Source organism: Diadema antillarum, unplaced genomic scaffold, assembly GCF_040938485.1.
Source record: "Diadema antillarum isolate AM-2024a unplaced genomic scaffold, OU_Dant_1.0 seq00002269_RagTag, whole genome shotgun sequence".
NCBI classification, from domain to species: Eukaryota; Metazoa; Echinodermata; class Echinoidea; order Diadematoida; family Diadematidae; genus Diadema; species Diadema antillarum.
In genome coordinates, this window is record NW_027272897.1 from 17,612 (window position 1) to 33,134 (window position 15,523).

General features: G+C 38.4%; 2 protein-coding genes across 2 annotated transcripts; both read right to left on the reverse strand.

Moving 5' to 3' along the window:
- Positions 1-270: 270 nt before the first annotated feature.
- On the reverse strand, positions 271-4,619 carry LOC139714420 (protein unc-93 homolog A-like). Its single transcript, XM_071626129.1, has 3 exons — positions 3,693-4,619; positions 2,097-2,364; positions 271-506 (listed from the first exon to the last, which is right to left on the reverse strand). The coding sequence occupies exons 1-3, from the start codon at positions 4,617-4,619 to the stop codon at positions 271-273; spliced, it is 1,431 nt and encodes a 476-aa protein (XP_071482230.1).
- A 4,431-nt stretch (positions 4,620-9,050) lies between these two features.
- Positions 9,051-14,207, reverse strand: LOC139714423 (protein unc-93 homolog A-like). The gene is made up of 3 exons (XM_071626132.1): positions 13,266-14,207; positions 11,072-11,339; positions 9,051-9,265 (listed from the first exon to the last, which is right to left on the reverse strand). Exons 1-3 carry the CDS (start codon positions 14,205-14,207, stop codon positions 9,051-9,053), a joined length of 1,425 nt encoding a protein of 474 aa, XP_071482233.1.
- Positions 14,208-15,523: the final 1,316 nt, after the last annotated feature.

Here is a 15,523-nt window from a genome sequence, read left to right on the forward strand (position 1 = left end):
TGTATGCTCACTTCGGAATAAAGAGATACCAATGTTACTATATACTGTAGATACCTATACTGTATATACACATATTCAAGTGATATACTTTTAATATTTTTCGTATGTTTTGTAGGACGGTAAAGACTTCGAAATTAGATATTCCTCGGATATGTAACAAACAAGCGAAAATATAAGGAACATATAGTCACAATGTTATATAATGCTCATATCGGAATAAAGCGCTACCAATATTACTATACTGTGCCTATATTATTCTAAGTGATACTTTCAATATTTTTCATATGTTTTATAAGACGTGAAAGTCTTCGAAATCAGATATTCCTCAGAGATGTAACAAATGAGCGAAAGTATAAGGAACGCCATCATGCTGTAGAGTTTGTGTGAGACGCAGATAACGCGTGGAATTGTGAGGGCGTATGATGCAGCGGAACCCACAGCCTGCCAGAGACGATAGTTGGCGAAGGCCGGCTCTTGAACATCTGGAAACACAACTCCAACTATAGCTGTTGAAATATGGGAGTAAATGTGACAAAAAACGTGAGGAAAAATAATGTTCATTTTTTAAAAATGTCATCTAACTTTTGAAATTTGACAACTTTGCAATGAGTATTGTGATTTGGAGTTTTGGTTGTTTATACACTACATCAGATTCGTGGGTATTGATAAAAAATTCACGTGACGTTACTCATCATCTTTCAAAACAAATTTAAACCTAGAGTATTGTGATAAAACATTTCTCGCTAATATTGTAAAGAAAAAGAATGTAGATGACCTACATACACACACACACGCACACACAAACAAACACACACACACACACACACACACACACACATATATATATATATATACATATATATTACTTTAATGGACGAAATCTTTCTTGTATTTTTCGGAAGTATATGTCAGGAGTGTGGTGATATGTAAGATTTATTCACCAAGAAAGAAAGTTGTGAAAATTAAGGTATATATAGTATACACTTTTTTTTATTTGGGAGGAGGGTATGACGTAAGACACGCCAAGATCATGGTAGACTATAAGTGTGCTTACAATTTGCTTTGGGAAGATATCTTGCTACAGTGAATCTCGAAGTTTCGTTAAAACATTTTTTGTTGAGATAATGAGAAACCTCTTATGAAATATGAAAGAGCATGTAATTCTATGATGAATTCAACATTTATTTGGTGAAAATTGGTTTTGAAATGGCTGAGATATCCAAAAAAGAGCGATTCTAATAAAGTGTGGGACCCACACTTTATTACGATCGCTTTGTTTTACTTTGTTTTTGGATGTTTCAGTCATTCCAAACCCAATTTTCATCAAATAAACTTTGAATTCCTCTTAAAATGGTATGCTCTGTGCTATATCATAAGTGTTTTCTTGGTATCTCGCAAAAAGTTAAAAGCCCAATTCTCATCTCCACCAATACTGTACTATCCCTTTAAGGTACACTGTCTTATAGTAAAAGTTATTGGAACAGAATGCTTTACTCCAGGAAAGGTCAATCATGCAAAAATAATCGATATCGCGTTCCGGGGGATGGAGTACCATCAGTTATGTTACTAAAATTTTTAAATTCCTCTTCTCCGGCCATACCTGAATATCTAAAAGAGTATGTATATTGTATATTATACTCGCTTGATTGTCGATCATGGAGAATATTGGGGAAGGTGCTTAAAGCGACGATGTATAGTTTTGGTTGAGATGGGGATTAAGGTTTTAACTCATTACCAGATTATCAAAAACCGCTTATATGAAATAATGTAGAGAATACAATTCTACGAGAAATTCAAAGTTTACTTGAAGAAAATTGATTTTAAAATTGCTGTGATATCCCAAAACAAAGAGGTCCTAATAAAAGTTGGGACTCACCTGTTATCAGGATCACTTTGTTTTACTTGTTTGGGGATACATTAGCCATTTCAAAACCGACTTTCCTCAAATAACTTTGACTTCCTCCTAGAATTGTATGCTCTTTGGTATTTCACATAAGGGGTTTATAATTAACTGGCAAAGAGTTAAATCCTGAATCCCCATCTTAATCAAAACTATATCATCCCTTTAAGGAGCGATTCATCTTGAATAGACTTACATTGTATCTGGGTTTGCCACACGGCGTCTCCGACTCCCCATCCCATGGCTAACAACACCATCTGCCACATGGCCGAGGTGTGCGGGTTCCACATCACGAAGATGACCATTAGGACCAAATGGAGGACACCGCCGAACATAAAGATAGCAATGCGACCAGTGTACTTCTCTAGCTGTCCGAAGATGACCGACGCCAGAGCGTCAAAGGCACCGTACGCTATCATGGTGTAGCCGACCATCCCTGACCCCTCTGTGCAGCTCACGTACGACTATATAAATCAAGGCAATGGTAACAGGAACAACAAAGTATTAAACATTTTTTCTCCCAACTTCGTCTCTTGCTTTTCAAAATTTTGATGTCCTTTTTGCTTAAGCATTTTCTGACGCCTGTTCCTATAGTTTCATATGTTTGTGTACAGCTGTGGCTCTATCATTCGTGAGTCCCTATAGGGTAGTTACTGAATGACTCAACTGCCAATGTCGACAGACGAAAACATACACGATATCTAGCTATGGACTGTAGTGTAGTGTTATAACGAATTGCAATTTGGTATTTCAAATAATCACCTTTAGATCTGCTCTGGTATAAAAGCAAGTCCAAATAAATAACATTAAGCACTAGGTTATTTATCATTACATTGCTTGTTTGTAAATTTGATTTGTTTTCTCCGTCTGAGTATTGCAGATACTCTAAATTTTGCGTATCCCCTTTCTCTTCTATCAAATTTTGTGTATTCTGAGCAGATGTTTGTGACACTGGATTTATGAGTAAATTTCAAACGGTCGAATATATATAGTTTTAGACAAAATGAAATATGGCTCCAAGGGGGCAGAAAGAGAATGCGATGTAACAGTTTCTGTAGGGTACAGGTTATATAACCACCCCCGGCCCCCAAGTGATTTCTGGGTACCTGTTTTATCATCATAGTCAAGGGCATTCCGGAAGGCCATTAACTCATGACTACTTCCTTTTGGTCAAATAGAGACGCACTGATGGAAATGGTTGCAGTCCTTCAAGCTTTATTGTCATTGGTCACTTCCTTTATGTCTATAGACAATGAATGACCTCATTGACAGATTGATATACTTCCAAGTTAGGTAGTCTGTTAATACTGCCTGCAATATTATGTGTGTAATTATGTTGATGTCTATGCAGTTTGTAGCTTCTGTGAATGGAGAAAATTAGAAGACATCAATCTATTAAAAAAAAAATTGTCATGACTACAATCATCACTAAAGGTATGGTAGGCCTATACTTCATCCATGCAAAAATTTGTCAGGATTTTGCCATATACATCTAGAGCAATAATGTTAACCCCATTATACGGTGAAAACGTTATACAGTATTTGGATATTGATTTTGTTCTCGACAAATACTTCAAAACTTCATCTATTAATAGTGTTTTCAGATGTTACTTCTTTGCCAGTGGTTATACAGTTCCGGCGAATAAGCCAACAAAAAGCGCATAAAGATCAACTGAGGTCGGAGAGATCGAGAGATCATAGAAAACACGATTTAATTCTTGTCCTTGTTTGTGGGAAATAACACAGCAAGAGACCTTCGCCAGTAAACAATCATGTTCTAAAGATAGTTTACCTTCGTGAAATCTGCGCCTATGAACGCTTGTTCGACTCCACTGTAAATCATGATAGGAATGAGGAGTAACAAGTATGGAGATTTCATGAGATGAAATGCAGATGTCAGGTGATCACGCACGTGACTCCAGTTGAATTTTTTATCCTCATCGTTCCCGTCGGGGATTCTGTCAAGGAGGAATGTCAAGACGACGATTGCTAGGAGACCGACTCCTACGTAGATGGAGATGAGAACTGATACTTGATTGTCCTTCGTCTTCGCTCCTCCTTCGATCGTGGTAAAATTGATGTTGCTACCGCAACTGTCACGACCACAATAATCTACTGAAACCGAGGTCGAATTGTTGGTCAGGACTACCGAGGAAATAGTGTTACCAATTACATGGCCAAATTTCAGGAAGCAGAAGAAGATGCCATTAAATCTATTGATGATGGTCTCTGGAACCCTGCCCGTGACGTCTGCTAGCTGGATGGCGGAGGTTGTGATGTATGTACTCACTGCGGCCCAAAACGGCGACGCGGCAAGTCCCAGTAACCCGGCGGCAGGAATGAGTGTGTATGCCGCTGGGTAAAAATTAGCTGCCGAGTACAAGGCGTAGAAGAAACAGCAAACCACGAGCGTCCACTTAACTTTCAGCAGCCACACGACCAGGGGTGTGATAAAACTTGACAGGATAAGTCCTACATAGATGGCACACAATGATCCGACCCCAATCCCAGCGTTGTAGTTTAGACTACTCTGTAGATTTGCAAGCGCGCCGTTTGCAATGAACGTCAGCATGAACGCGATGGAGACAATGAGCAGGTTCTTCCAGTAGCGTAGTGGACTGAAGAGCTTCGGGTCACGACAACTGTCGATTGAATTCGACATTTCCGACGACGAATTATATGAACGACTGAACAGCGATGGCTTTTCCTCATTAACCATAGTTAAAGTGATGGCTTATCTTCTTCTTCTTCTTCTTCTTTTTCTTCTTCTTTTCTCTGGAAAATTTTTGGTTCTTCTGTCGACATGATGTCAAAAACTAATGTGACGGTCTTATAAACAACTAGTGGCTGACCCGCGCACATTACGTTGTATTTCAGGAGTTGGAATGAAAAGTTCGCAAATCTACTCTCTTGGAACGGAGGACTACCCGGTCAGGCGTAAAGGGCAGATCAATGGATTTGTCATTGGATAGACTGACTAGAACTGATAGGCACAGATAATAACGTATAGGACCGAAGGTGATGGGGGATTAAAGGGTAGGACTGAAATCATGGAACTGCAGACGGGAAAAACATCGCTTTTAGTAACAACGGTGAATGGTGGTACATGTATCGTGTGTCCAAAGTAAAATGAGATAAAACAAAACAAAGAATATATACATGTAAATGTATATATAAGTATTTGTATGTATGTATGTATGTATGTATGTATGTATGTATGTATATAATATAGAGTGCAAGAAATTAGACTTGAGGCGGACGTTGTTCTCGATCTTGTTCTCCCTTTTAATCGAGCTTTCGGCCTGTCTGATTTTTAATTTCTTTCACTATAACTATGCTACCCACAATGAGGCACCGCGTACATTTGGGACAGGAACGATCTCTCGCACTATAATATACACTCAGCAAAAAAAGTAAGTTCCCCCCTAACATTTTTGGACGTATCTCAAAATGTATTTTACGGATGTTCATAATTCGAACGGGAATGGATAGGGAATTTCATTACTCTTAACATGAATGGCATATCATTGCCACCAGATATCATTATTGGTGTAAAAAATCGCATTTTATGTCAAAATGCATGGGAAAAAAAGTTGCACTTTAGGCCATAGAGAGCATATTGTATACATTTCCTATGTAAGTTATCAAATGATCTTTTTAAATTGTGTAATTCTCAGGAATTTCTTCAGGTACAATGTGCTTCCCTATTAAACAGATGTTATGCATACTTTTTGAACAATAGGCCTTCTCAATATGAAAATATTGGTAGAAGCCATGTGATTTGTAATTCCAATTCAGGTTGATCACATTAATGTGTCTGTGGGCATTTTGCATCATGCCCTCAAGTTGTACATCAGTTTGCTGAGGGAAATGGCATCGAATGTATGGAGTGGCCTGCAAGGTCCCCTGACTGTAATCCAGTAGAGAATCTTTGGGATATCATTAAGTGGAAAGCGAGCAAGAAGTTGAAAGATGACACTTCACTGCAAGAATTTCAGCGCATCTTGCAGAGAGCATGGACCAACATTGAGCAGCGCCAAGTACAAACTTTAGTTAACAGTATGAGGAGGAGATGGCGGCTGGTCATTGCGGGTGGTGGACATATCAATTATCAAATACTTCACTATATGCTCATGAAAAGAAAGAGATAGAGAAATATGCAATAACCCATGCTTAAATGTTCAGAATCATGAGTGATTGTTTGATTATTTGTGTAAAAGTCATTGCAAATCACTAAAGTGCAACTTTTGTTTCCATGCATTTTGACATAAAATGCATTTTCCACACCAATAATGATATCTGGTGGCAATGATTTGCCACTCATGTTATGAGTAATAAAATTCTTTATCCATTTCCGTTTGAATTATGAAAATCGGTTGAATACTTTTTGAGATATATCCACAAATGCTAGGGGGGAACTTACTTTTTTTGCTGAGTGTATATATATATATATATATATACATACATATATAGACTTGTTAATATTTTGACCCTATTCATTTAAAACTTCCGAGAATGACGGATACGGGTATAGTTCTTGATGAGTGATTTGATGAGCAGAGGAGGGAAGACGGTGAAAAGTTACCTGGTCAAAATTTATCTTTTGTTGGTCTTTTTGTATTCTGTATAGGACAAACTTGGTAAGGGCTTGGTCACGGTACAGCTATTTGCGTCTCTCTCTCTCTCTCTCTCTCTCTCTCTCTCTCTCTCTCTCTCTCTGAGTGTGTGTGTGTGTGTGTGTGTGCGCTTATTCCAGCGTTACATGACACAGTGTATTGTTTACCATTGGGAGCAGTGATTTAAGAATGAGTTTGAGTTATCATATTTGATGCACATGATTGTGTAGGTCAGTAGGTAGGATCACAAAACATCCTACATATGAAAAATTTGCAATAAAACCTAAAATGTAAGGAGATATCTCTATTTTTCTCAATAAATCATAACTGTAGACGGTTTATTCTAGAAACAAATTTATAACTCTTGTGCACATTTTGTATACTTTACAATACTTAACATTGATTATATTGATTAACATTTTCACATTGGTTGTTTCTATGACTCACATTTGAGACCTATTTTGAAGAACTATTAAAGCTCGATTTTTGTTTCATCTGCAAAATGGTATATAATGCCTTTAAAGTCACAATATCATCACGCTCATGGGATGATACCAAGCACAAATTGAGCTGGTATTCGCACACAAAGGTTGACGTCATTTTTGTCTCGTTTATCTTCGTTCTGTTCCTGTGTTTGTTGTTTGTTATAGTTTTTTTTTTTTCATGTGGGTAGTTGGGGTCAAGGTAAAGCTATACCGTATATCAGAGACTGGGATGGCTGGTAACTGAGGTCATTAAAGCGAAATATCTTTAGCACGACATGAAAATCGTGTCAGTCAAGCGCGATGGCGGGTGAAGATTGTACAGGTTATAGTAATCACGTAATGAAGGAGAAAGATGGTACTTAGTAGATTACAGAATCGATGTATTACGTGTATTTAGCCGCATGTGTAAATTAGATAGTTTAATAAGGTGTGCATCAGTGTCCTTATACATGTACACATAAAATATGACTTTGCTGAACGTATGTTTAATATGTATACATGTTGAAGTTGAAGTTAATTGTCTATATTCACGTGTTTACATGGCATAATACAGTGTACATAACCAAAGACACATGCATGAAAAAGGTACCAGGAAATAGCATGAATGCTAATCATGTCTGATACCTGTCTTATACAAGGTTCTTAAAAGGTAGTATTAAGTAAGATATTATGAATAGCATGAAACATGAACATACTTACAATTATTTACAGTAAAACATTTCAATTGAAAACTTGACATGATAATACATTTCCTGCTATACTTGTAATTAGCGGGTGGGTGTAAAGTGATGTAAACAATAAGAAAGAATATTATTATTATTATTATTATTATTATTATTATTATTATTATTGTCATTATATATATATATATATATATATATATATATATATATATATACATATATATATATATATACATATTTACGTATATTTGTCATCAGCCCACTCTCGATGTTTGTAGTATATGATGTACCTATAATTGTATTCGGTATTTTCATGCAGTATGATGTTTGTTACTACAGGGCGCCTTTGGAAAGCAGTTTTACGAAACTGAACAGGCCTTACTTTTACCCTGCAGTACAAAATAAATAGATAAATAATGATATATAATTATTGATATCTATTTCTCAAATAGTCTCTTAGCCACTGGAGAGTTGTGCCTCTGACTCCAAACAGTGCTAATTCACTGCAAATTATATCATGCATGATTTATTGTATCAAATGCTTTCCAGATATCGATAAACACTCCTTGTGTTATTTTACCTTCGTTCAAGGATTTTGACATCTCATTAGATAAACTAGCAAGAGACAGTTTTGTACTATTGTTTTTTTTTATTATTTACGAAAACCATATGCTGTTCATCATACAACAAATAATTAGTCTCAATGAAATTTAGCAGCCTTTGATTGAATAATTTCTCAGAAACTTTCCCAGTGAGCGGTAAAACAGATATAGCTCGATGATTACTAGGAACATCCTTTTCATCTTTTTGTAAATACACTTGTAGGCTTAATTATTGCAATCTTCATTCCTCCGTAAATTTCAACATCTGCTTTTTGAAAATAATCATGCTGCGTAGGTGTCACATTAGCGGCTGTCCGAGACAGCGGCGTCGAGGAATATGTGCAGCTGCCGTTACCACCAAGAAACTTTGTAGGCCTACATACTCTCCTTCCAGTATTTGCTGTCTCAAGGTCAGAATGTCTCCAGGCTCCCATGTTTCAACAGTATGATTTGCTCATATCATATGTCATCGATGACGTTGTTACCATAACCGATATTGCTTCAAGCATTTATTCGGATCGTCAAAAGTGACAGACAAAAATGGAAGCGTTTGAAGGGATTTCTCACTTGTACATTATCAGCAAATTTATTGCAAGGAAAACGTTCATTTCTGTCTTTTTTTTTTAAATCGCTGCTACATAACTCAGGCTTTTCGTCTTTTCTCACAGTCGTAGGTGGAACTACATAAAAGATGCGTATACTTTATTGCGAAGGTTCGCCACGTTTTTGTACTTCTTCTCATCAGGAGGATGAAATACTAGTAGTCAATGATTGGATGGCCGTAAGAGGGCGTACTCCTCCAAGATGTAGCAAACAAGCGAAAATGTTAGTAAGGTCATCAGGCCATACAGTTTGCCTGAGACGCAGACGACGTGTGGAATGGCGAGTACATACGTCAAGGCGAAACCAAGAGCCTGCCATAGACGAAGGTTGGCAAACGCCGGCTCCTGTGCATCGGAGAACAGCACTCCAACCATTGCTTTGAAAGAGAGATAAGAATTGATCAGAAATTAGAAACTACCTGTCAGCCATCTCGTCATTAGAAAACAACAAAGTTTATCTAACATACTGGGCAGATTTGAAAGTTGTCGAACTTTGCTGAAGGAGCTGTAATAAAAGATAAAATTAAAATTAAAAAAATGCCTTATTTTAAATTTTGTATGTTTTATTTAAAAGAGTACACAAACTTATACTCAACGGCATATAACACATGAAATATGAAGAAAATCTTATATCATGAAATAAATACAGTATACATTGAAGAAAACACAGCTTGGAAATGTTTAAAAAAATAGAGTAGCTTAATAATGACAAGGAAAATGTGAAAAATTAACGAAATTGGAACAAAATTATCACAACATCTAAATGTTCCAAGGTAAAACGACTGTTTGTATGGGTGAAGGTCACGAGTCCGACACCAACGAGTCACACAGCCCACGATTCATGCAGTCCACCTATACCTATTACAAGGTAAGTGAACAAGACCTATGACGAGTTCAATACAGAGTAAAGTAGGCCCACGACCTGTTGGCCCAAATTCACGAAGGTGGTACAAATGAGACCATGATTTAAACCATGGACAAAAACAATGAAGCGCAAAGTGCTGCATGGAATATTTCGTTACGAAATCAGTCATTTCGTCGATGAAATGATTATTTTGTAACGAAATGACAACATTTTGTAACTAAATAAACATTTCATCCACGAAATGATAATTTCGTTAACAAAAGGGTCATTTTGTCGACGAAATGACCAATTTCGTAACGAAATATTCCGTGCGACACTTGGCGCTCCATGGTTTTTGTCCATGGTTTAAACCATGGTTTCGTTTGTACCACGTTCGTGAATTCGGGTCATTTGGTCCACCAGCTCGACACTAAGCAAATAAGAGCCATGAACTTGACACTAGACACAAAAGGTCCAAAAGACCGACATTACATCACGTAGTGTCGCCTTGTTCGCCTATGGTGTCGGACTCATGGGCCTTTTTTTGTGTGTGTATAGTGTGAAGCTCATGGGTTGTAGTTGTGGGCTGTATGACTCATGGACCCTTTTTTCAATGTCGAGCCCATGGGCCTATGACTCATAGGTGTGTAGGGCTCGTGGATGACCCCGTTTGTGGTTAGACTTTAATGATTTCGCTTTAAGCAGTGTCGTAAAAAGTGACTGAAAAGTAGTTATGCGGCCAACTAATTTACCCAAATGATCAACATGTACATTCCTTACGCTTGCACTTCTATTTTACATAAACTTTTATGCAGGGATCTGCTATAGTTTTGAAGTCTTATTCCAAAATATATGCTGACGGTTTGTCATAACTATAACTTTCAGTTTGTTTTTGGCAAGTCTATCCGTCAAGGTCCATTGCGTGAAATTGATTGAACTGTAGGCATCTGTGGGTCTTTATGAGAAAAATAGATAACGATGGCATCTGCGAAAAAGTGAACTTTGAATGAATCGAATACAGAAGGAGAATTGATAATAAGGAACATAGATAACAGTTGATCTAGGATGTATCCCTGGGCAACTATTTAAGCGAAAGTGCCACTGATCACAATTTCGACCATTTTCTTGTTATTCACGAACTATTTTTAAAACCCATTTTACCTTTGGCTACATTATTGAGGCTGTCTGAAGCTGTCTGAAGTGATATCTCATCATGACATTTCATTATAGTGTTTAAGGTCCAACTCAACCTGAAGAAATGTTACTCCAATGAATTAAAAAAAGTTTCTATAAGCTGAATTACTGTGAACATGGTTGTTGAGAAAGAAGGGACGCTTACATTGCATCTGGGTTTGCAAGGCGGCGTCTCCGACTCCCCATCCCACCGACATCAAGATCAGGTTCCACATGGCCGAGGTGTGCGGGTTCCACACCTCAAAGACGATCATCAGAGCCAAGTGGAGGATGCCGCCAAAGATAAAGATGGCAATGCGACCAGTGTATTTCTCAAGGTGTCCGAAGATGACCGAAGCAAGAGCGTCGGCCCCGCCGTAGCCGATCATGACGTAACCAACCATCCCTGGCCCCTGCGTGCAGCTCACGAACGACTGATAATACATTAGTGTGAGTTACAAGAAAAGCGAGTCGGACAATCAGCTACTAAGTCAAGAACGGTGTTTATCGATAGATAGATATAGATAGAAGGAAAAGAGTTTACTGCGCCATTTAATTCTTAGATTCGTATAATTATATGAAAAGTATACACTCCTTCGTCTTGTTACTGACATAATCACATTATCATTGAGAGGGTAATATTCCCCTGCCTTTTGAAAGATTTAAGTCAGGGGCTCTCTCATCATGCTAGAAAAATTGAAATACGTTAAATGATCTTCATGTTTTCTGTATTTCGTCGGCAAATCCTGACGTCATGAATCAATGTAGTCTTCTTATCCAGCGATGGCAGTGCCAAAACTTGATAATTTGAACCGATTGTCGGATTGTCATGAACCTTCACTGATGTGTTCTTTGATATTTCAACATTCCCTAAATCTACATATTATACTTGTGTTGACGCTTCAATTACCTTGAAAGAGTAATTTCATCCTACAACTTTAATTCTGTGGTTGATACAATGATCTTGAGGGGATGGTACAGTTTGGGTTTAGACAAGGCTTGAGGTTTCCAACTTTTTTGTGACTATTTGTGCGTACGGTGTATGTGTGTTTGGGAAATGAATACAAACCTCTTATGACATATGAAAGAACATGTAATTCCTAGAGGGATTCAGTTTATTTGATGAAAAATGGCTTTGAAATGGCTGAGATATTAAAAAAGCGATCCTAATAAATTGTTTTTGGATATCTCGGTCATTTCAAAACTGATCATACAAAGTTTCATCAAATAAACTTTTGATTCCCCTCAGAATTGTATGCTCTTTCACATTTCATAGAGTGGTTTCTAAACAATAAAGCTGAATTCTCACCTAAACTAGTACTTTATCATCCCTTTAAACGTATTCGCTCCACCATGCCCATGTTCACTGTATTATTAGAGCAGAGCAGTAGAACAGTAAAAGTTTCATCGATACTGGAATTGAAAAAGGAAGGTCACGGAAATTTGAATATCACTCCCTTTCGGTGCACCATAAAAGTTATGATAATTATCATCAACTCACAGTAATCCCGATATTTGTGCACAAAAATCATTACAGTTACATTTCTGGTTAATAATTTATCTAATATACATTTATATACCCTGTAATGTTTCTTTAATCGAAGGGAACGGAAATGTGTTTACTGTTTGATATCATGTCAAACAGGAAAATGACTGGGCGAGGGTTAATGCGAGGTTTGTTGGGCCATCAGCTATCTCACATCTCTGTTGTCAAATTTTGGAACTGCTAAACTTTTGTCTCTGGTCCAATTTTGTATGTCTTCACACCATTCTGTTTGTTTGGTTTTTATGCAAAGATGTTGTCTTATGTTATCGTTGCTGAATTTCATCTCATCCTGCACAGAACTTTCCGCAAAATATTTCATGTAAAAAATTTTCCCCGTCTTGATCTACGAATTGCGAGGGACTAAATTAGACTATCAGGGCCGGCGCAATTTGCCAGCCGATTTTGGGACACACACTTACAAACTGTATTCCAAAATGTCTTCCCCTCCATCCTCAAAATGACTCAATGTAACTGTTCCCTAGGATAGACTTGGCCTCCTTACTATTAAAAAAAGAAGAAAAAAAAAACCAACCAAACAAACAAATAAACAAACAAACAAACAAAAAACCGTAGCGCCGGCCCTGACTATGATCATGACGATTATTAACCAAAGTATTCTACTGTTAAATAAAATTTAAATATACATGTCGGCCTACTGCTCATATAATATAGTTAGATCGCTGTAATGTATCACATTTAAACAGATATGCAAATACAGTTGAAAAGAGTTTAAAATACGGCTGTGTTCTAATAAAAACGTAGGCCCTACACTCTGTTCCACAAGTTTAATTTCAAGATTTATTTCAAATAATACCTGTGTGAAATCTGCGACAATAAAAGCTTGTTCAGCTCCGTTGTAGATCATGATGGGAATGAGACGCAATAAGTACGGAGATTTCATGAGATGCGTTGTAGATGTCAGGTGATCACACACGTGACTAATTAGGTCGCCATTTTCCTGGTTACTCATCCGTGGGAGTCTGTCCAGGAGGAAAGTCAAGGTAGGAACTGCCAGGAGACCAATTCCTATATAGATGGAGAGGAGAACGGACACCTGTTTGTCTGGAACATGTCCTCCCCCTTTTGGAATGATAATATTAATGCCGCTACCGCAGCTGTCGCGGCCACAGTGATTCATCGTAACGGCAGTCGACGTATCGTGGAGGACAAGTGAAGAGATGAGGTTGCCCCATACCTGAGCTAACCGAAAGAAACAGAAGAAAACGCCATTGAAGCGATTGATTACTGTTTCGGGAACATCGTCCGTCACATGGGCTTGTTGGATGGCTGATGTCGTCATGTACGTACTCGCTGCGGCCCAAAATGGCGACCCAGCGATACCCAGTAAAACTGCAGCAGGAATGAGTGTGTATGCCACTGGGTAGAAATTGGCTGCTGTATACAAGGCGTAGAAGAAACAGCAAACCACAAGCGTCCCCTTTACACTCAAAAGCCGCACAATCAAAGGTGTTATGAAACTAGAAAGGATAAGTCCAAGATACAGTGCAAAGAGTGACGCCACCCCAAGCCCAGAACTATAGTTGAGACTACTTTGTAGATTTGCCAGAGCGCCGAAAGCACTCATTATTAGCATGAATGCAACGGAGACAACTATTAGGTTTTTCCAGTATCGTAGTGGACTAAATAATTGCAGGCAAGGAGGGCTGTTGGTTGAATTTGGCAACGTCCTAAACGACTTGCCAAAATTTGAAGGTCCGTCGCGTCCCAACAGCGACGACTCTTCATCGTTGGCCATCGTAGACTCCGAGACATCGCCGTTGATGTTTTGTGATTCTTCTGACAATACAACTCGACTGTCTAGATTAATGTCATCTGGCCTACCTCTAGATTGTATGACATCTTAAGAAAGCCCAAGGTTCAAGTAGACTCGACGTTAGATACTCGACCAGGTACTCCCTGGTACTTCAACTCTGAAAGATTGTCACTTACACTCTTAGAGACTGACGTGTTGGATATATTCAAAATGGTATACATCAGTGCCGTTTCATCCTTTGAATCCCGGACACCATGAATCAAAAGATCACTTGAAAGGTCCCACTAGCGAAGTGGAATCAATCATCACAAAACAATTCTGTTTTGAAAACAAGACAACAATTAATGCGCACAAGATAATATTTTAGGAGTCCAGATATCAGTTTAATGTGCGGTAGTAGTCAATTAGCTGCTCGCACAGACAAGACGTCCAAATCGTTCCCCTACATACTAGGAATTCTAGCACTGTGGAGCTATAGAGAGACACTCCAAAGTCGGTATGCGATTAATGCAATGCACAAACTGAATGAAAGTCGATGATCCATGCATGAGCAATATGATAATATCCACGCACTTAATGTGTCCTCAGCGCAGTGCCACAACAGTTCATGTCATTTTTTTTTTTCATATCCACAAGTACCACAGCTCTAAAGGCCCTTCACACCTTTCCGGGCAAGCCTTTGAATACGTGAGACTTACGATAAACAATTTTTGCTATACCCGAAGGTTCCCGCAGAGGACCCGCATGTTTAGGCCCTGTCGCACCTTTCAGGGCAAGCTACGCGGGCTTTTGCGTGTGGGGATTTTCCAACATGCGGGACATTTATTTTTTATCTATTTATTTATTTATTTATTTTTTGCGGGCAGACAAGGATTTTGGCGAGGTCCGCATGCGTCTTACTTGCTGGACCCGTGCTACTTAAGTTCTACTTACGTGCATTCCGTTTGACCTGCTTGTCAGGCGAATGGATGTCGCATGAGTGAGGGCTGGCAACTCGATGAAGGAATCCCTCTGAAGGAATTTGATATGGCATAAGTCCCACAAAATGTCATTATTTTGACTGCAGCCGACTCTCAACAAAGAAGCAGAAAGTCAGTGACTGATCCTCAGGTCATTCCACGCCGCCAGAATTGACAAGTTACACGGATATTGGCAGTTTCGACATCGTTCCTTGTTAGTAAAACACCCGTATTCAATGCTCGTAGAATCCCCGCAGATTACACGCACTTCCGGCGCATAAGAATGGATCCACGAACAACTTACGTACTTCAAGTGGGTCAACTGCCTGTTACTTGCGG

Bases quoted from the DNA above. Each gene is read 5' to 3' on its own strand.
- LOC139714420 (XM_071626129.1), bottom strand. From the start codon at position 4,619: ATGGTTAATGAGGAAAAGCCATCGCTGTTCAGTCGTTCATATAATTCG. The intron at 2,365-3,692 runs GTAAACTATCTT...TGATTTATATAG, and splicing joins TAGGCGCAGATTTCACGAAG to TCGTACGTGAGCTGCACAGA. The intron at 507-2,096 runs GTAAGTCTATTC...ATATTTCAACAG, and splicing joins GTGGCAAACCCAGATACAAT to CTATAGTTGGAGTTGTGTTT.
- LOC139714423 (XM_071626132.1), bottom strand. From the start codon at position 14,207: ATGGCCAACGATGAAGAGTCGTCGCTGTTGGGACGCGACGGACCTTCA. The intron at 11,340-13,265 runs GTATTATTTGAA...ATGTATTATCAG, and splicing joins TTGTCGCAGATTTCACACAG to TCGTTCGTGAGCTGCACGCA. The intron at 9,266-11,071 runs GTAAGCGTCCCT...TCTCTTTCAAAG, and splicing joins CTTGCAAACCCAGATGCAAT to CAATGGTTGGAGTGCTGTTC.